The sequence below is a fragment of the Anolis sagrei genome, chromosome 6 (assembly GCF_037176765.1).
Source record: "Anolis sagrei isolate rAnoSag1 chromosome 6, rAnoSag1.mat, whole genome shotgun sequence".
In the NCBI taxonomy this organism is placed as follows: Eukaryota; Metazoa; Chordata; class Lepidosauria; order Squamata; family Dactyloidae; genus Anolis; species Anolis sagrei.
The window spans coordinates 83,259,503-83,281,780 of record NC_090026.1 but is presented as its reverse complement, the minus strand read 5'-3'; the positions used below and the strand labels follow the sequence as shown (position 1 = coordinate 83,281,780).

The following is a 22,278-nucleotide window of genomic DNA, read 5'->3' as shown; positions in this document are numbered from 1 at the left end:
ACCTATAAATCTCTTAACAGTTCAGGTCCTGCCTATCTTTGTGACCGCATACCCCCCCCCCCCCCCCACCATGAACCGGCACGAGCTCAGAGATCTGTCCTCCTGTCCTCCACACTGTCCTCCTTCAGTAGGGACCCAAAGACCTGGCTATTAAAAAAAGCTTTTGGGAACACCTAGTCTCTAGTTGATCTATGATTTTGTTATGCAGCCTTGCACTTTATCCTATGCCCTTGTCCCATGGTTACAGCTCCCTACATTTCTCATTCCCAGGCCTTATTGTTTACAGCCTGGCCATGTTTAAGTTAGCTGTCGCCACTGATGGATGTGTGCTTTTTTATTCTGTGTTTTATGTTGTTGTTACATGTTCATATGTTTTATTCAATTGTATCTTATATTGTGTTTTATGTCATGTCTTGATTTAGGCACATTGTGCCATGTGTAAGCTACCCCAAGTACCTTCAGGAAGATGGTGTTGTGATACAAGAATGAAGTTGTTATTGTTGTTGTTGTTGTTGTTATGATCACATAAGAAATTTTCAATAATATGTCTTTGTGTTGGTGGAGAAAATTAAAGAATATATTGAAAGATGCTTCTTGGCAGGGGGTTGGACTGGATGGTCCATGAGGTCTCTTCAAGCTTTATGATTCTACATGTGTATAATTTTGAAGTTATTGGTGCACCCATTAATGTCAGTGGGTTAGATGCTGACTTGTTGTCTGGATCCAACTCAGTGGTTCTACAGATATGGGCTAATAAATTAGAGTATGAAGCCAGCTTACTTCCGCTCTAATCCTCCCGAGTGCCACCCTTCTTTACTAAAACACAATAAGATACTTAATGGATTGTTTGTATGGCAAATTTATGTTATAAAATAGATGTTGAATACACTTTCTTTGGTTCTTAGCTTCGGACATCAATATTGATTTTATAAAATCTTAAAAAAATAAATTGCTGTAGTTAAACAGTTGTTTCTGGTGACCTTTGTCTACTTCACTTTGTCTGTTTGGTTTCTTTCCAGCAATTGAATGTTTGCCTTACATGTTGGAAAACCGCCCTGAGTCCCTTTGGGTAGATAGGGCGCTATACAAATAAAGATTACTCTTACCAGTGGGGATGCTCATGTGTCACTTTTAAATTTGCTCATCAAATTCATTTTGGAAGAACTCTTTCAAACACTAAGTGGTCCAGTGATCGATAAAGTTTGCCTCTTGGCCTACATCATTGAAATATCATCCCCAGAGCATACCTTCATTTTTTCCAAAAAGTGTAAGTCTAAGGGCACCAAATTAAGACCCTAAGGTAGCACCACTTACCATCCAATTTGTTCAAGAACTTGTGATGTTGCCAAAAGAGTGTAAGGCTATACATTATCATGGTGTGAATGCATTCTTTTGAGCTATTGCTGCATTATTTTCTTACAGATTTTTTTGAAGTTTCTGAAATGATGCAGTGTTGCCATTGCTGTTCATTTTTTGTCCCATGCTTGAGGAAATCAAGCAAAATCAGCCCCTTGTCATTCCAGAAGATATTCACCATAATTTTCTGTGCTAAGTGCTGCCTTTGGTCAAGGGGAGGTAGGGTATATTTCTATATATCTCACATTGTTAACAAGGGAGCTATGACTTTCAGTATCATCCTCATATTTTTCTTTGGGAGGGAGAGATGGCAATGAATCCATAAGGAAGCCTCACATTATATCTATTCTTAGAACAGTAGACTGCAGTGCTGGATTATTCCCTTTTGTTTATAAGTGCTATATTGCATGTGTATATAATAATAATAATAATAATAATAATAATAATAATCTTTATTTACCCCGCCACCATCTCAAGGGGACTCGGGGTGGCTAACATGAAGCCAAGCCCAAAAATTACAATACAGCAAAGTAAAATACGTCAACAAATAATATCATCAAAGTAAAATGCAACAATAACAAAATATACAATAAACATACACAAAATAAAATGGTAGATGAATTAAAGCACAGCAGGTGGGCCAAATGCAAAGGATAAAATTTATGAAATCCTGGGTGAGATAAGTAATGTGTGTCTGAGGGGGGACTCAGAGGGGGCAAACAGTGGGGTTGACCTTCACTAAGGGACGAGAGAAAGTGCATCAGGGGGACAGATCTGTACTGGGATGGGCATTGTATGGGGATATGTGCTCATTCGTCAAAGGCATATATATATCAGGAATATCAGTCATGTTTAAGAACACATTGACCCAGAGAACCTGTTGTAGTAAATATATCATCTTCCAGCCCTGCAGTCTTATGTAATTGTATAGAGACATGCAGAATGTCATTTGCAGAATGTAGAGAAACCAAGAAAACTGCTTAAATGCTGTAGAAAGATGTTCTGGCTTCCATCCTCTTCAACTGCTTCAAAGAAAAGGAAGTTGAATCCAAGGTTCAGAATGCAGAGGACCGAGTGTTCTGAAGTGGATAATTTTGTTGTATGCTATCCTCAGAAATGTGGCCAATTACCTTGTGGCAGTAAGGTTTTCAGCATGGAATTCAGAAATTTTTCCCTCTCCTCCTAAGTACTTATAACAGGAAGCACTTCATTTCCAAACGTTCACAAATCAGACAGTCTACAGTGCTTTAAATTAAAATGTCTAGCCAGTGGTTGTTCCAGCTTCTTGGTTAGGGTTGCAGAGTTGTGATCTCTCAAATGTGTGTTCATGTTGTTTAATTGCTCTGTGGAAAATAGTATAATACGTGTATTTATTTTTCTGATTTCTCTGATCCCAAATACTGTTTCTTCCTTCTGGCTTCACCTCTATTTAGGTATTAATAATTTATGATATTTGATGACAGAAATATATGGCACCTTGTATTCTTAGCACATTTTATATGGTATAAATATTCATGAATTAATAATAAAATAATAATAATAGAACTTTATTTCTAGATGGCCCTCTCTCCCCAAAGGGACTCAGGGCGGTTTTCACACACAAAAAGGCAAGCATTCAATGCCTCAGTGAGTCCAAACATTTCAAAATAGTACACAATAAAGCAACAGTAATAACAGTGAGCTTACGACAAAGAATTAAGCATTGTGATGAAAAATAGAACAAAACAATCCAATAAGACATAGTTAACTAAAACATAAGTAAACATTACAACAAACATCCTAAAAGCAATTTAAAATACAGTTACATTCAAAATGGCTGACACTTCCTCTCCATCTGGTAACGTACATAGGTGCATGTTTAGAAGTTTCTTAAAGGAGAGGAGGATGGAGGCCATTTTTATTTCTTTAGGGAAGGAGTTCCAGGGATGGGGAGTGATCATGGAGAAGGTCCCCTCTCTCATTCCCACCAAACGAGCCTGTGATGGAGGTGGGATTGAGAGGAGGACCTCCTCCATTGACTGCAGTGCACGGGATGGTCTGTATAGGGAGATGCGATTAGACAAATAGCTTGGACACAAACCATTTAGGACTTCATAGGTACCAACCAGCACTTTGTATTTAGCCCGGAAGCAGACCGGCAGCCAGTGGAGCTGCCGCAGCATGAGAGTTGTCCTCTCATGATATGGCACTCCATTTAGCAATCTAGCTGCCGATCTCTGCATTAATTGCAGCTTTGAACTATCCTCAAAGATAGTCCCACATAGAGTGTTGCAGTAGTCCAAACAGAATGTGACTAAGGCTTGGACTACCATGGCCAAGTCAGGAGTCTCAAGGTATGGGCACAGCTGGTTCACAAGTTTTAACTGTGCAAAGGCACTCCTGGCCACCACCGACACCTAGGGTTCCAGGGTCAGCGTTGAGTCCAGGATCATGCCCAGACTACGAACCTGTGTCTTCAGGGGGCGTGCAACCCCATTCAACACAGGTTGAAATCCCACATCCTGATCTGCTGTACAACTGACCAGGAGTACCTCCGTCTTTTATGGATTTAGTTTCATCTTGTTGGCCCTCATCCAGTTCATTACTGATGACAGACACTTGTTTGGGACCAACATTGCTTTCTTGATGGAAAGAAGTAATAGAGTTGGGTGTCGTCCGCATAAATTTGACACCAAATTCCAAAAGTCCAGATGATCTCTCCCAACAGTTTCATGTAAATGTTAAACAGCATGGGGGACAGAATTGAACTCTGAGGGACACCACAGGCCACTGGCTAGGGAGTTGAAAAGGACCAGAAACACTGCAGAACAGTGCCCTTGAGCCCCCGAGCCCCATCCCATAGAGATGGCCCAGAAAGATACCATCAAAAGCCACTGAGAGGTCCAGGAGAACCGGCAGGAACACACTCCCCATCTAGCTACCTTCATAGATCATCTACCAAGGCAACCAATGCCATTTCAGTTCCGTAACCAGGCCTGAAACCAGATTGAGATGGAGCCAGATAATCCCCCATCTACCTCTTTTTGTAGATCATCCATGAAGGCAACCAATGCCATTTCGGTTCCATAACCAGACCTGAAACCAGATTGAGATGGATCCAGATAATCGGTTTCATACAAGAAACTTTGGAGTTGTGGGGCCACCACCTTCTCTAGAACCTTGCCCAGAAAGGGGAGATTTGACACTGGCCTGGAGTTGTTCAGTAGGTGAATTAGAGTCCATTTCATCAGATGCAGTCATTTGATCTTTCTTCATTGCATTGTGGTTCTTGTTTCAATGACTTACGTGTAAGAAGCGTTCAAATGAAATACAACACATTTTCTTCCATTGTCTAGTTGGGATTATATTTATTTCAGTTTAAGGACTTGCTTTAGATATCAAATTTCTTCAGGGTGGAAGGAGAGAACATTTCTATGTATAGTTCATAGTTCTTTACTGTCTGCCAGCACTGTAATTGCAGTTGGAAAAGACTAATTTTTTTTGAGAACTGAGCTTTGTTGAAGATGCCAAGTTTTCTATTTTGCCTGAATAAATGTAAAACTGGGAGAACTGAGCTGCAAATGACTGTAGCGTAATGTATTTGATCCTCAACATTAGTAAATATAGTTTTTAATATTAAAAAGCTTCATTTATGAAAAGCATCTTCTACTGAATGAACGGGTTAATGGTGCATACATTTAATTAGCTTATTTCAATCTTGCCTTGTTGCTCTGCAGTGTTCACCAACCATTCTATATTCTTCATGAATCCCAAGACATAAAGAAGTGTCATATATAACTGTCCAGTTTTTTTTCAATCAAATTACATATTTGAGCCTTGAAATAAAACAAAGTTGTTATTGGAAACCATATCATGATCTATATTAAGGGATGAGAGTTAGAGTGGTGTTGCCCCAAGTGTACCTTAAGGACTGTGGTATCTTCCACCTTCTAGTCGCACATGAAGGGCCAGAAAGTATCTAAGGTAGAAGTGAGTGTGAAGAGTTCCTACTCCTTATAAGAGTTCTTATCTTATGGGTTCCAGTTCCAACTTTCCATTATTAGGCACCTGTCAAAGTCCACACCTCAGTAAATACTAGTATGCCAGCTCCTGGAGAAAGCCCTTCTTCTTTACTTCATATTACTGGCACCTCCTGTTTACAAGTCCCCAAAGAGTGGTCAACAGAATGACCAGAAAAAATGAAGACACACCAATCCCCATACACCTTGATGTCACTCTTTTTGAGTAGTCAGACAAGAGGGGAAAATATTCAAGTGAGAAGGTGCAGTAACTTAGATATTCTTGCTTTTTGGGGGGTGGGGGGTGGGGGTAATAAGGACAAGAAATATTTTTTCTTCTTCTTAACTGTCAGAAGGCAAAATATTTTTTCTTGTTCTCAATGTATTAATATTATTATTTATTTATTTTTATCCCACTTTTCTCCCATGGGTGGGACTCAAAGCGACGACTTTGCAAAGTAGATTTTGTATTTGTGTGAACAATATTTGCACAAGCTGTACAGCTAAACCATGATAGCTGCTGGCTTTGTTGCATGTACTTTGAAAACTCAGAAGCATTGGAAGAGTTGTTTGGTATTGTTTGTATGATTATGATAAAAATTGGGATATTGTCCCTCAAATGAGAATTCTGCTCACCAATGAAGTTTTCCTTTATTCCTCAAGTGAAGTACTGAAAATTGTTCATACCTAGATTTGCAGTGTTTACATTCCCTTGATAATGTTTGCTTGCCAATTTCCTTTGGTTGCTTAACACAGTATCGCTATCTGAAATTTTCAGTTACTGCAATGCTAGAAATTTGGGACCCAATGGCTACACACTTGGAAGCTACATAGTGGCATATTTGTATAAGTTTTCCAGTGTCTTCTGTGTGCCTTTTGTTTCATGAAAAGAAATGGCATTAGAAATGTGCAAAGACATTTTGTACAAACTGTTGAAACCTTCATAGAAAAAAAGCCTGTTTGATTCTTGTATGGGAGGTGAGAAATCTCACAGCAGTTAGTGAACCCTCAGCAGGTTGTCCTGAAGTGTCAACATAACTGCTATCGCTGAAGCCAGGTGATTTAACAAGATTTCTCCAAGTTCCCAGTGATAACTGAGAATAGATAGGCCCAAGACACTCAGAATCTTTAAGTATCTGTCACTATCTATACGATAAAAAATCCAGGTTTTTGCAGTGACTTTGCAAACATTTTTAAAAAAATATGTGGAATATTAGTATTTTATGTTTTAGATACAAGCAATCCCCAAGTTGCAAACAAGATAGGTTCTGTAGATTTGTTCTTTAGTTGAATTTGTATGTAAGTTGGAACAGGTACATTATATAAGTGATATATATATATATATATGCGAGCTTTGGATAGCACAAGGAAAGGTTAATATCCCTGTGGTGTTTGCTTTGCTGCCTGTGCCCCTAATCAGAAGATTTCACCTTACTTGCTGTTTCTGATAATTTGGATTTTGAACATTTTGGCTTGTTGTGGAAATAAGGAATGGTGATAAAACTCCAGTGGACACACCTTTTTTTCCCATGAAAACTATTTCAAGTGTGGATTTAACTTCTGATGGATAGATTTCTTCTCACTTCCTGTTGCCTCACTCCATTTGTAACTACGAGTCATATGTAAGTTGGATATTTGTAACTTGGGGACCATCTGTATAACCCCCATATTCATGGGCCTGGTACCTGTCCTCTCATAAGTAGGTCCTCCAGTTCCACTCAATAGTATTCATGAGTTGGAAGTCCAATGGGGTTCACTATTATTTGTGGTTTCATGAATCCACTCAAAGTCTGGAACATATTCCTCATGGACATGGGGGTCATTCTGGAGATTTAACAATGTGAATATTATCATTTTTCTAATTTCTTCTAATGAGACCTAATGGAGAACATGAATTATTAGTTGCCCATAATTACAGAATTAAAAGATTTTCAAGTTAATTTTTATAAATAAACAATTGGTAGAAATATTATTACTTAGGCTTCAGTTTATCACTTGTGAATATTTTTGATGACTAGACATAGTCGCATGTTAGCAGTAAATTGTACATGTGGAAATATCTACATATATGAGACATGTAAACTCTTGATGTTGCGGGCTTTTCTTTTATAGTTTAAAAGAAAAGTCCGTGCACCAAACACAATCAGTGTTTCCATTGTTAAGTTAGCTAGAGCTGTGGTGGCACAATGGGTTAAACCCTTGTACCAGCTGAACTGCTGCCCTGAAGGTCTGTGGTTCAAATCAGTGAAATGGGGTGAGCTCCCATCTGTCAGCTCTAGCTTCCCATGTGGGGACATGAGAGAAGCTCCTACAGGATGGTAACACATCTGGATCTCCCTTGGGCAATGTCTCTGCAGACAACCAATACTCTCACACAAGAAGCAACTTGCATTTTCTCAAGTTGCTTCTGACATGGTAAAAACATGCTAAGTTAGGCTGTGACATTACATAGTTGCTATCCTAATCAGATGTGTGTTGCAACAGTCTCTTTGAAGAGGGCTCCTGAAATAAGCAGGGGACATCTCTTAGGAGTAGAGTTAAAATGAGTAAGGGACAGGGGATGATACAAGGGATTGGCTGAAGAGCCCATCTTGCCTTCAATTACTATTTCAGTTTCTTGAGGGCAGAAGTGAAAGAAAGCCAATTCCCTTATCAATTGGTTGAGATGTCTTTGTGACATCTGGTTTGCCACTGTGGGAACCATGATACATAGGTCTTTGATCTGATTCCATAGAGAGTGAGTAATGTTTCTGTCTCATTTATGGCGATAGATTATACAAACTGTTAAACCACGGTGGCATATTTCATATCCAAATTATTCTTTCTGCAGGAGTCAGTGCAGTAAAGACTATAAAGCCATGCACCATACTGCAAATTTTGACTCATTTCATGAATGCGTTCTTCTGGATTGTTCTGTGTCACCAAAATGTGAGTTTGTAGCATACTACAAGAACAAAATGTATATGTAGAGCTTAATATTGCTTTATGTTTGTTTTTTAATACAGTAGATACACTTATTATCAGAATTTTCATTTCTATATAATTTACATAGTGTTTGTGATGCTTCATAGGATAGATACTTAATAAGGAAGAATTTTGAGGGGTTTAAAGTATGCAATACAACACAGGACTGTCCTCAATAATCCAAACATAAGTTTTTAACATAAAGGCTTTTACTTGTCTTCATCAAAAACTGAGAAAAGTAATAGTGTATCTTTCAACTCAATGGTTTGGTTAGACAATAGGTCCAGACTCTCTATTACTTCCTTCCAAACTGTCTTCCCCCTGGGACTTTGTAACCATATATGCTTCAGCGAAACTACCTTGTCATCATTTCCAGTAGCCTTTTGAGAAATCTCTGCTTATCTGGAAATTCATGAGAAAGGGGAGGAGAGTTTGAAAGGTTTTGTAGAAAGCAAACTAATATTGAGATGAAATAAAGGTACCATAAAGAAGCAGTTTGAGGTACTTAGAGATGCACAGGTGGCATGTGTGGGACACATTAGGCACACAAAAATAGGATTTGATGAGGTCACTTAAAGACAGTGTATAGAAAACAAAGAGGACATAGGAAGTTAACTTATGCAGTAGGAAGTTAACTTATGCAGAGTGGCCCACCTCACCCACTCTGACAAATAAGGGTCTCTAGGAATTTAGCCAGAATTCTTTCCTTAGTTCTATATGGAGATCTCTTTTTATTCTCCCTTTCAAGTATTGACCAGACCTGACCCTGCTTAGTTTCCAGCATTAAAAAACATTGGGTATGTTCAGGATGGTATGATCCAAAAGGGTCAAATATAGAAGGCCAAAGCAGAAAGAAAGAAGGATTTTAAACAGCAGGAAGACTAGTTGAGGACACAAATGGAGACTTAAAAGGATCAAGAAAATCAATTTGATGAGAGCAATAAAATGTTTAAATGGCAAAGGAGAGAATGAGGACTGAGTAGGGGCCAACACATTGAATAGTTCATTGTTAATTTTTTCAGGTTAGTTTCAATTATGTGGAGGCGACAAGAAGGGGTCAATATTAAATTTGAATTAGAGAATATTGATACATTGGAAATAAGAAGCATGCTCTGAGAATGTGGAGACAAAGTGAAAAACAAGGAGGGGGCAGTAGATGGAAAAGAAACATAAGTGTTTTGAAAGGATGGGAAGAAAGTGGCATGTATACATAAGCTAAGAATGGAGGATGAGGGACTGATTGTATGTTGAAAAGGGTTGTGGCAAGAGCGATGGCAATCTGGCAGTGGGCATATGCAGGATTAGATGAGAAAAGTGGGGTAGGTAATTCAGGGAATATGAAACCCTTTCCTCACACTGATTAAGCATACTTGTATACCTTTCAAAGTTTATTTGCATATAATTTGAAATAGTCTCTTAAACTTTGGGAACTGACATACAAATTTGCTTTAGTGCTTGTGTGCTATGTCAACAGTTTCACCTTTTCCAAGATTATGCACCACGTATGAGGAAAGATGATATAAAGTGGTATCCCTAGACAGCCTATTTCTCCAACATTTTCTGGCTTCACTTTCATAGCCAGTATATCCAGACTTTTTCTTTCCGCCATTGCCACCAACATAGTTGCTCTGACTTATTGCACCAGCAGGATTTTGAGTGTGTATATGTTTTTGCACAGGTTATCTGTGTTTTATAATTAAATGGCATTGTTACTTGTACTACGCTAAAAACAACGACTCCGTTATGAAAGACTCACCTGTGGGATATTTAAAGAAATTAAAACTCAGGTTCTAATTTCCCTGTCACTAATATTCTATTAGTAGAAAAATGTGTATGTATCTGCATAAATGTTACCACCATCCTGAGAATCATATCTAATTGCTTTTCTCCATCAGTGTTGTTCAGATGCTGAGTTATTTTAAATGGGCACTTCAGTGCTCCCATGTGTAGTAAGATACATCTTGTTTGAACTTTCTAAAGTAGGGATTCTCAAAAGTTTTCAGCCACTGAGCCCTTTTGGAGACAAATGTTAATATACAATATATCAAAAAAATGGGTTCAAAACTCGTTTCGGATGTAGGGGGCTCTGGTGGTTTGATTCAGAATTGAATTCTGGATTTTTCTCAAAAAATTTCAGAAATTTCAGAAATTTCAGAAATTTCAGAAATTTCCGAATTTCTTAATTAATGGTGAATGCGATTGCGCGATAGTGTCTTTTTAGGCAACACAGAGCAAACATAGAAGAAAAAAAACAACCCTGAAAGCTTTTGGGGCCTTTTGAGCTGATTTCACCAGTTAGGGAAGTATAGTCATGAACGTATGGGATTTCTAGTGTTTTCTTAGGCAGCTCACAGCAAACAAAGAAAATAACAAACAGCCCTGCCCTTTTTGCATTGGAAGCTGATTTCACTACTTTGGAAAGGAGAGTGTGTTCAAAGAGTGGTTTAAATGGATGGGAGATCTAGTTCTTTTGAGGCAATGTGCAATAGAAACTAAATAACAATGAGGCCAGAGAGACCAACTACAACATTGGCTTTTTAAAATGTTGGAGTCAGTGCTTTGGTTCCTCCGTGTTGCTCCCACACACACGCTATCCTCATTGTGTAGTGTGATGAAGTCCCAAGACTCTGCTATCCAGGATTCAAATACTGTGTTTGCACAGTGTTATACTTATGGGACCCTATGCAATAAGGGAAGAATCTATGCCACATGAAGGTGTAATGGACCCTAAGAATCATCCAGTGTAACTTCCCAATCCAGCCTTCCGATTTATGAATCCATAACTTGAAGCATCCCTGACTAACAAGCAACCCAGACTTTGCTTAAAAACTTCCAACATAGAGGCAGAATTATCTCCAAAGACTTTCTTCCAACATGTGCACAAAGTAAAGGCATTGGAGGAGAGAGAAAGCAGGGTATGGCTGGAGATGGAGATCGGGCTAACCCATGTGATCCTTTCATAGATCCTTTCAATGGGTAAAGGGAGGTCAATACCTCTGAACCTAATAGCTTAGCATTGTGCTATGTGTATATCTGGCTACAAAAGAATTGTTCCCATTGCTACTTCTTGTAAAGCTTATAATTTTCCATTTATTTTCTATTCTGCTTCCCTTATGCATCCTAGGAAAGAAAACATACCATGTCTTAGGAGAAAATTCTCATGTATTCTTAACCAAAAGATGTGCAGTTGTAGTATAGGAACCTGGAGACATGGCCTGATTTGAAAAGGTGCTGAGCACCCGAAAGCTACTAATGAGGACAAGAGGGACTTCTTTGTGCTCAGCAGTTTTCAAAACCAGCCCCAACAATTGGGTGATTAACAATGAGACTATCTCTGTGTTGGATAAGGGGAATGGTCTTTACCTTCTTCTTGGCTTTGCAATGCTCCCTACAGTATTAAAACATTCACAGTTTAGCTCAAAAAATCATAAGAAATTGTTGTAAGGAATCTAGTATTCAGTTGTCAGCTAGTACTTCTGGTTTTTTTTTTTATCCCTGAGGCTTTTCACTTGCTTCCCATAACAGATAGGGCTTTAAAATAAAAAGGCCACATTTATTTCAAACCCTAGACCCTTTCCAACCTATTTCCTTTCCCTGGAAGACCAAAAGAAAGTCTGATAGTATTTCCATGACATTCTCAGTATTACCTTTCAGGTCAGGGGTGAGAATCATGCAGTCTTCCAGTTATTGCTGGACTGCTAGCATTCCTTATCAAGGAGCAGATGGGAACTGCAGTCCAGTAACATCTACAGAACACCTTAATTATTACAGTTGTTTTAGGTCTAGGCTGAAGAACTCTCTGGGAGCTGAATTCAGTTTCTAAGCAGCTGAATTCCAGATGTGGGTAGCAAAAGCTCCCAAGTTCTCCAATCACCACACTGTTTTGTATAATTAAAAATTGTATATGGGAATATTCTTTACTCATTTTAGAAATGGATTAAGGATAAAGAAGTAGGCCCCCAACTGTCTGGGTATTTTATAAAACAGCAACAACTACAGTCAGCCTTCCACATTCAGTGGGGTTAGGAGCACTGGATGCACATGAGAGTGAAAAACTGAATAAAGGAAATGAATTTTTTAAAGAAAACCTGAGAGAAACCCTCTCCAGGACTTTCTAGGTCTCCCAGCTTGACTATGTGGTCAACTTTCACTCAAAGCTTACAATAGTGTCACATTGGAGGATCTAGGCATTTCTAGAGATAGCAAATCAATGAATAATCAAATCCACAAAACGTGTGTGACCCTAACCCTAACCTCCCCCCTCCTCCTTTCATTTGTCCAAAGCTGAGACTCAATGTGGTTTTTGAATTAAAACAAGTACATTATAGCTAAATAATAATATCAACAGTACAATGTTTTGCTGATATTCGGTAGATCTCATATGGAAATAATTTCAATACATATATGTCAGGAACCGGTTTCCAGGCCTTGGGTCTTGGCGCAAAAAACCAGGATCCTGACATGTGATGCTGATAAGAATGTGCAGCTGGTGGCCTTGGGGGGAAGCAGTTGACATTTGGCGGGGAATATTGCACGGGACTCTCGGTTGGTGGGAAAGGGGAATTCAATTGTGAGGGAGGGTATATAAGGATTGAACCGCGGCTGCCGGTCAATCCTGGCTTTCTTCGTGTATGAATGTCCAGCAGTAAAAGTTCCTGATTGATTACGGATTGGCGTCCTGTGTCGTTATTGGGAGCGGCTGCTGTGAGCTTACACATATAAATGACATTATACATAGATTCAAAATGTAGAGCTACTTCTGAAACTAAGCAGATACTGCTATGCAAGCAGAATGGATAGAACCACACATGAGATGTGCCGTTGCACCTGGGGGCTATAACTCTTAGTGAAAGAGGACGTGACATCTTTCCCCAGGGGATTGCTTCTTGCCCTCCTTTAGGAAAACCGGAACTCCCAAGGAACAAAACACTGTAGATAACTCAAAATAGGTTTAATTGTTCACAAAGAGCTATCCCTTTAAGGAAATAAGCTGGAAGTTTCAAAGAGGTAAAGGAAAATATACATTACAGTCTCTGGTTGTCTTGGGTCCAAGGAGTTTTGCAGCTGAGAAGCTTTTCCAGGTCCCTCTTTCTTAATGGCTGTGAATATCGGAATAATCACAACCCTAATTCCAATGGCCTATATTTCGAAGGCACAAAGCCTTCCTCTGGTGCCAAAGAACTGGTTTGAAGGCGCTTGAGATTTCTCAACATCGTCCAGGTTGATCTGAACATGAAGTCTCAAGGGTAAGAACCTCAGAATTGGTGCTGAGAGGTAACTTAATCAAGGGCTTCAGAGCCAAGTCTCTCTCTCACGTCCATCTGATAGAAAGTTTGATGGTAGAATGGAAAAGGAAAAACTCTGCCCTCCTCCAGGAAGAGGTGGAGCCAAGCAATTAGGCTGAGGAAGCAATATAACTGGTGCAAACAAAATTGATTGACAGCTATAAATAACCAATCAGTCCAACTATACATGCACAAACTAAGCAAGTATGGGCATGTTATACAGTTTAAACCTTTGCACTTTAAAGTTCTATACACAGGTGGCGCCACTCGTTCTGTCACATGAGATTTCTTTGCAATCTGCTATGAGCATTTTGGAGAAAGAGTAGATAAATAACAACCATACCTAGATTTTTTTTTGATCAGGGTCAATAAATATAAATGTGGCCTGAGTTGTTCATCCCCTTGCAAGTCAAGTTGTGTGTGATATACAAAATCTTCCCAGTGGATGCATGTGTGTTTGTCTTTTTATACATTAACTAACAATTTACTGCTGTTTAATAACATTCAAAATCATCTGCCTGAGGCAGACACTTCTTTTTGCCCAATGGTGATGCTAGCCTGGGGTGTAGAGATACCCAATATTTTTAAGAAAGAAAAGACACACATTTTACATTTAGAAAATGTGCAGAGAACATAGTTTATGCAAATAATTCCTTGTTTCATATGTAGACAGAATACAAAAGTGGCTTGTTTGCTGTTCATATTCTATTCTCTCAGTAATGCGGCACTCACTTAACTTCCGAGGATGTTTGTCTTGGAGATTGAGTGGTTAGCTGTAGCAGAAGTCAGCTATTGACTGCAATGGTATCATTTATCTAGGCTGCTTTATTATTTGAGAAGTGCTTGAGAGGTAATAGGTGGCAATTTGCATCCTTTTGTTCTGTGATTTTTTGCACCTTGCAACTGCCTTTTGTTTGGTGCTTTGTTAGGGTAAAAGAAACATCACAGGTGAATTGAAAGTGGGGCAGAAGCATGATCCGATTATTGTCTGCCTTTGTTGCCTTGAAATTCTACCAATTTGGAGCTGATTTGCTAAGGCAAACAGAAACAGGAAGCCGTGGTTTTTCCCACTATGAAGAATGCAGACTAAATTGCTTTGGTGGACCTATATTGTGCAAGCTCATTCTTCTTGGTTTTGTTGTCACTCAGGACTGTTCCCCTCTTAAACTATCTCCCATTTCACATCCATCCTTCAGTATTTTTACAAAGACCCTTCTGTCAAGATGTGAAAAGCTTAACAACCTCTAATAATCTGATTCTACCATCTGCTTATTTTAATCGAAATGTCGCAGATGTAAACAAAAGTGTGAAAGCCAGCATTGTATGTTATTTTCTTTTGTTCAGAAGTCTTTATAAAAGCAAATTATGTCATTAACACTCTTAATAGGGTTTCAAAAACCCATCATATGTAACATTTTCCCTATATTCCCTGGCTTCTTTTGTAAACAGCCTTGGGTTTTCTTGTAGACAGAAAGATGGATCATGAATAACAATGTATAAATATTAGGCTTGGATAACTACGGAAAAATTTGGTTCTAAACTTGTTTCGTTTTTAGGGGGTTTTTGCATTTTGTTTTTTAAAAGAATTCTGAAATTTTTCTTTAAAAAGTTCGAAATATACGAAATTTCGTAAAATTATGAAACAATTACGAAACAATTACAAATCGATTCGTTAATGGGGGACGTGATTGTGCAATATGCTAAAAAACCCTCCAAATGGGACAGGGGGAACTTCTGAAGCTCCCCTCTCCCTCTGTTGTTGACTGTTGGTGTGATAATTTATTTTTTATCACTGATAAAACAAACAACAACCCTAAAACTTGCACCAGACATACCGAAACAATTTCGAAACAATTTCGAAACAATTTCGAAACAGTATCGAAACAATTATGAAACAATTACGAAACAATTACGAAACAATTACGAAATAAATTGAAAAAAATTGTTTCGAATTTTAATTACTCCTGCATGGCTCAATATCAGATTGTAAGCTAATTTAAATACGAATTAATAACAAATTACGAAATTAACGAATGAAACCGCCCAAGCCTAATAAATATGTAGAACATGAATAAAAAGATACTACACAAACATCTCAGATGCCCATTATTGTTTCTATTTTTTCCTAAACCAACAGCAACTATTACTATTATTTAAAAGGGTGTGCATACAAATATATTCTTACAGAATCTCATTAAAGAAACATATTTGATGTGGAGCCCTAATGCAGCTGTTGATAGTGTAATTAGAATGATTAATCTAGGGCAGGAGAAATTCTGTCAATTATTTTTATTAAAAAAATAGGTGGAGCAATATATTTGGTGAGGACAGAAAGTTTAAAAGAAAAGTTATGTAGGCATTGGGAAAGTGAATGTATATAGATGCACTGTAAGGATTATATAGATCATACAGTTATTATCCACTGGGCTTCAGTAGACTTCAGAAACACCATGGATACCAAAATCTGTGAATGCTGAAGTTCCATTGTATACAATGGCATCGTACAATGGTGTTCCTTATTAAATGGGAAAATGATATATTTGAAAAAGATATTTTCAAGCTGTAGGTATTTGACTCTTTGGATATAGCATCCGTGGATATTTAAAACCAACTGCATATAAAACAGTGGTTGGAAGGGTGAACCTAAGTCCACTGGGTTGTATATTTGAGCTGTCTTCTATGAGACCCATTTTGAAATGGTCCTGAATAATCTCACAATTTTAGATTTTAAGTCTGTCAGTGAAGCACATTACCTATCCATAGGTAATGTGTTCCACTGATGCTGCATAAGATCTCAGGGGTAATAACAGTATTTAGGTTGCTTTCATCAACAGTTTTTTTTAGTTGATTAGTTTCTTTGCTAGTTCTAATGCATTATTTTCTAATTCCATACTGTTGATAGATTGGTTCAAAGCAAATTGCACAGTGTCCACCTGCTTAAAACATCTTCTAAAAATGTGACTTACAATATAAAGACATCAAAACACCAATAGGGTTTTATTTTGAATATAAATTATCCGATATATTACATTTCAGACATTATTTTTTAAAGTTACTACAGTTCATGGAAAAACATGATTAAACAGGAAAATTGTGAAAAGTTTGGCATATTTTTATTGCATTGTTACTCCATTAAGGAACATATAATTTATCCTTGTTTCATTTTTTCCAAGGAAATTTCTACAGTTGATTGAATAAGACAGAGCAAATTATTTTACTACTGAACAAGTTGGTTTTTAAATCATTTGCGGGATGCTGAAATTGAATTGCAATAATATATAAAAATAGAAATAATAAAATAACACTGTTAGACAGACAATTAAGGCTGGGCACGGAGGGGGGGGGCAAGGAGTGGTTGGGAAAGGGGAGGATTCCACATGCGGCTGCCCCAGCCATACTCTCAGCCTGGGGGTGTGGTGGCCCACCACATCCCCAGGCTGAGAGGACAAGGAGAAACACGGCTACCGAGAACTCCACTGTTCATTTGTAGAAGATTGATGCTATCATGGCTTCGCCCTAAGGAAAACTGGAGTTTAGAGTTGGAAGATGGATGCAGAATTCTCTTTCCTGCATGACAGAGGGTTGGACTAGATGGGCCATGTGGTCTCTTCCAACTCTATTATTCTATGATTCTAAGTGTAATCTCCTGAACTACTTTAGAACACTCTAGTGGGGATTTCTATGTACTGAATAAAACTGGGCATCCCATAATTCCACAGGATAAAACCATGGCATTTGAAGTGGTCTCAAAATACCATAACTGTTCAGTTTTAATTTCCTTAAGCAAGCTGAATCATCCCTCTTTTCCCCCTCAAGAATGTTTCCATTTTGTTGTAATCCTGTGGTGCTCACAATGTGATTTTCCTAGAGGAAACATGTAACCATGTGACTCATTTACACATAAGTACACCTGTGATTCTGTGATTGCACTCAAGCACTTGCACAGCAGTCTAGTCAGACGTTTGCATGGTCTGAAGTAGGGGTGGAAATAACATTTGTATTCATTCATTTCCAGGTCAAAAAGTATGGGCTTCTAAACAGTTGGAAATCATTTCATGAAGAATAACACATCAGTAAGGATTTTGTAGCTTTTTCCAGGTATTTGACTGTCCACACCTGTTGTTGAATTGTTCTGAGGTAAAAAAAATTGTGCAAAAAAAATCCTGGGTTGTTTTTTTTTTGCACAGAATGCAGGTCTGTTTCGACAAAAAAGAAAAATTAAATCTGTATAGAGGTGCTTGTCTCTGCTTGAGTAATTTCTCCACAATATTTCAGAGAGTTTGAATTCATGGAGAGTACGGTAGAGAATATTCGCTATCTCTCATAGTGGGGAGAAACTACTGTGATTATTTATCCTCAAGTGTGAGAATGCAGTAGTTGAGCATTTTCATCCCTACTCTGAAGACATATGGTGTAGCAGTCTGCAGAATTTAACCATATCTGGGTAGGTTTCTAGGGAAGGCACCTAGGAATCCCAAATACACTAACTTAAAATTAATGAAAGAAAGGACAAATAGAAATGTAATAAATACATGTCTTATACACTACTTACTATGCCAGATTAGCATGCTTGAATTAATACATTTTCAAACTGTTAAGTCTGAGTTGGCTCTCCATCCCTGACCCCAAATGAAGAATTGACTTGCACACCATTCTGTTTGCAAACAGATCTATCAAGGCTTGCAGCTTCAGTTCCTGCACCTAACCTTATTTCTTTTGTTGTTCTTAGAAATTGCAGGCACAATCTGCCACGAAAGGCTCTGTTAACATTTCTGACTGACCTCTTTGGAATTAAAGCTTGCACATAATGTGTATAAATAGGAGGTAGCCAGATTCTCTTGGGAAGAAGGAAGTTTGATGAATTGCAGGAAGTAGTAAATTAGATAGATTCCATGAAATTCCCAGGGTTGCCACAACTCCCCAGCCCCCAACACAAGCACCATATAGGGTTTTCAGAATGTCACTGGGTCATTTGGAATGTGAAATCAATCCACTGCTTGGGGCAAAGAGAGAAAAGTCTCACCATTTTGACCACCCAAGGCAGATAAATCAGACTTCTTTCCCTCTCCACCCCCCTCTTCATGACTAGAGAGGAACACAAATGCATTATTTTCTCTATCCCAAAAGATCAAATATGAGGATAGACCTGATGTATTACATGATGGATACAAGTCTTCCTGTAGCTGTAATGTTATTCTGCAATCCCCAACCCATACTTTAAAAGAAAACAAAATGAAACAGGTGACTAGAGTTGATGGCTTGGAGATTTAAATACATACATAAAGTAAAATTAAAACTCAAAGGTTTGGAGACATGAACTATAAACCCTAAAAACAGTGGTATGGTGTTTCTAGCCAAAAGAAAAGACTGCTTCTTTTTTCCTATTATTTAGCCTCCCTACTAGTTAAAATAATTGGAGTAGAATCTATTTCCTAAAAGGAAAGATCTATGCTAGAGCATTGAGGGCAAAGAAAAACCTTAGAAAGAGACATAAACTTTTCAGAATGTTTTTTAAAAACATCAATTTGTAGCATGCATAGCTGGACAAACTGCTCTGAATTTACTATCACTTGAAAATGGAAACTTTAATTAATACAGTGTTAAACAAGTGAACTGAAGATTTATTTTGTTCTTTCATCAGCAAATATGCTATTTTAAAAGTTGACAGTCTTTTAAAAATAATTATTGTATCCCTCTAACAGCTGCTTTCAAATAATGACGAGTATATAGTGACTTTTGCTTTTGAGTTAATAGTTGATTCAATGCCAGTCTGGGGAGATTATATCTCTCAAAGTAGACTACAACTCAATGGCAAACCACATGGTTTTTTAACAGATGAAATAGAGTAATGGGAAAGATATCTGGGTGAGATCCTGAAGAGCCACCGCTAATCAAAAGAGGCATGAGTAAGGTAAAAAGAGGCAATTGCTTGATCTTGTGTAAGGAGTTTGAGTTCCTTCTCTCTCTTTGTGTAAGTGTGCGTATGCTAATGTTACTAGTTGTCTGACAATGGGATAAACTCTCTAAGAACCTTTCTACACATGCTGTAAAACCTGGAAGTAACCGGGTTAGAAGGGGTGGGGGTGGGGGAGCTAAATGATGTTTAGACAAAGTTGATCCACTTCAAAGGATGGTATGAAGTTCTAGTGGGACTACAAAGAAAAGGAGGACTCCTGAGATGGGGAGCACAATGGGAGAAATGGAAAGAAATAAATATATGAATTATAAAGACTGTATTTTTAATGAAATGTAATAAAATTACTGCAGATGCAGACTGTGGCCAGGAAATCAGAAGACGCTTACTTCATGGGAGGAGAGCAATGTCCAATCTCGATAAAATAATAAAGAGTAGAGACATCAGACTAGCAACAAAAATCCGCCTAGTCAAAGCCATGGTATTCCCTGTAGTAACCTACGGATGTGAGAGCTGGACCTTAGGGAAGGCTGAGCGAAGGAAGATCGATGCTTTTGAGCTGTGGTGTTGGAGGAAAGTTCTGAGAGTGCCTTGGACTGCGAGAAGATCCAACCAGTCCATCCTCCAGGAAATAAAGCCCGACTGCTCACTGGAGGGAAGGATACTAGAGACAAAGTTGAAGTACTTTGGCCACATCATGAGGAGACAGGAAAGCCTAGAGAAGACAATTATGCTGGGGAAAGTGGAAGGCAAAAGGAAGAGGGGCCGACCAAGGACAAGATGGATGGATGGCATCCTTGAAGTGACTGGACTGACCTTGAAGGAGTTGGGGGTGGTGACGGCCGACAGGGAGCTCTGGCGTGGACTGGTCCATGAGGTCACGAAGAGTCAGAGACGACTGAACGAATGAACAACAACAACAATAAAATTAATAGAAAAAAGAAAAAGAAAGGTGTGAGGATGACAAGGGACCATTTCCCGGGACTGACAGGTCTGTGTGTGGACCTGCTGTCAGGTCCTGGGATTCTTTTTTAATCAGTTCTAGAACTAGGGAGCCCCTGGTGGTGCAGTGGGTTAAACTGCTGAGTTGCTTAGCTTGTTGACTGAAAGGTCACAGTTTCAAATCCGGGGAGCGGCATGAGCTTCCGCTGTCAGCCCCAGCTTCTGCCAACCTAGCAGTTCAAAAACATGCAAATGTGAGTAGATCAATAGGTACCACTCCAGCAGGAAGGTAACGGCGCTCCATGTAGTCATGCCTGCCACATGAACTTGGAGGTGTCTATGGACAACACTGGCTCTTTGGCTTAGAAATGGAGATGAGCACCACAGACACAGAGTCAGACACAACTGGACTTAATGTCAGGGGAAAACTTTTACCCTTTACCTAGAACTAGGATTTTGGTGCTGTCTGGAACCACCTTAAGTGTGCATCTACAGTGTAGATTTAATCCAGACAGGCACCACTTTAAATGCCATGGTTCAATGCTATGGAATTGTGAGAGTTAGTGAGGCAACCCCCATGTTGGATGCTTCATTGTTAGATTGGTCAGACTTGTCTCTTTTCTAGGAAACACACACATACACCCACACACATGAGCATGTGCATAAACGTACATACACCTTTCTTACATGAAAGGGTCATTTCAAGGAGTCAAAGCAGCAAGGGATGATAAAGATCATCTAATCCAGTGTGTGTGTGTGTTTATGATCCTGCCCTTCGCTTGTATATCAGTTGCCCTACATTATTTTTCCACAGGGTCCACAGTCCTTTGTATAAAATTCTTGGAAAGTGTGAGGAATTGCATGTGATATGTGGGCTGGAAAAGTCCTGTGGCATAAATATTGCTACCAATGGCTCTTGGATAGAATCATAGAGTTGGAACAGACCACATTGGGCATCCAGTCCAACCTCCTGCCATGTAGAATCCAAGCTTATTCATTCCAGGACAAGGTCAAATGGTTTTTCAAACTCAGAATGTAGTAAATTAGAAAGTATACTTAAGACCTTAATACACTTACCATATAATGCAGTTCGAAGCCAACTTGTGGCTGTAGTGGTCACAAAACATACATTGCCAATGTGCACTGCAGCACGCATCTAAAGATTTACCATACATTTTTAAAAGTCCCAAAAATCTGAGTTCAGCCAAAATGTTCTGCAGCTGATCCCTGTATATCCCAGGTTCTGGGTGAAATTGATTCTGTAAAATGTGTTAGTGGCAGATAAAATTGCCCACCCTAAAGAATTTACAAGGCAAGGAAACTTGTTCTGCAAACCCTTACCTTTGTGCGTAGTATGCATAAGTATGAGTAATCCAGCTGAAATTGTACTACTGCTGGCAACAAACCAACAGCAAGGCTGCCAGCTTTGCAATTTTATTGTAAGTCTTTTTGTTTGTAGGTTTTTCTTTAGAGCTGTAAGAGATATTTCTTGTGAACCCACATAATAGAAATTCTCTGGGTAAGAATTTGAATGTGATTTTTCACAAGGAAGTGATTATTTTAAAGGTATTTTTGGTAATATTTGTTGTATCAAGACATTTTAATCCTTAATAGTCCCTCCTCCTTTGGTGGCTAAAGATTGTGTGTGTGTGTGTGTGTGTGTCAACAACCTATATACATAGGTATCTCACTATCGTGTACATATATGCATGTATGGACCTCTTGTTATTGAGTCTCTGTCTAACCACTCAAATGGATCAGGATTTTTAGAGGTTAGAGGAACAGAGTTATAGGACCAAGTAGTTAAAGAAGTGGTGGC

The 22,278-nt window shown here is 38.7% G+C and overlaps 1 protein-coding gene across 8 annotated transcripts in view; it reads left to right on the top strand.

The window, feature by feature from the left end:
- Positions 1-22,278, top strand: part of RBMS3 (RNA binding motif single stranded interacting protein 3) — a 911,371-nt gene that overhangs the window by 382,834 nt on the left and 506,259 nt on the right. Inside the window, exon 2 of one of the 8 annotated variants that reach the window (XM_060781883.2) lies at positions 8,185-8,282. The exons of the other annotated variants lie outside the window; for them this stretch is intronic. Within the exon in view, the coding sequence (XP_060637866.1) occupies positions 8,244-8,282 (39 nt within the window). The 5' untranslated portion in view covers positions 8,185-8,243. The remainder of the gene's footprint in view (positions 1-8,184; positions 8,283-22,278) is intronic. 8 annotated transcript variants of the gene reach the window in all.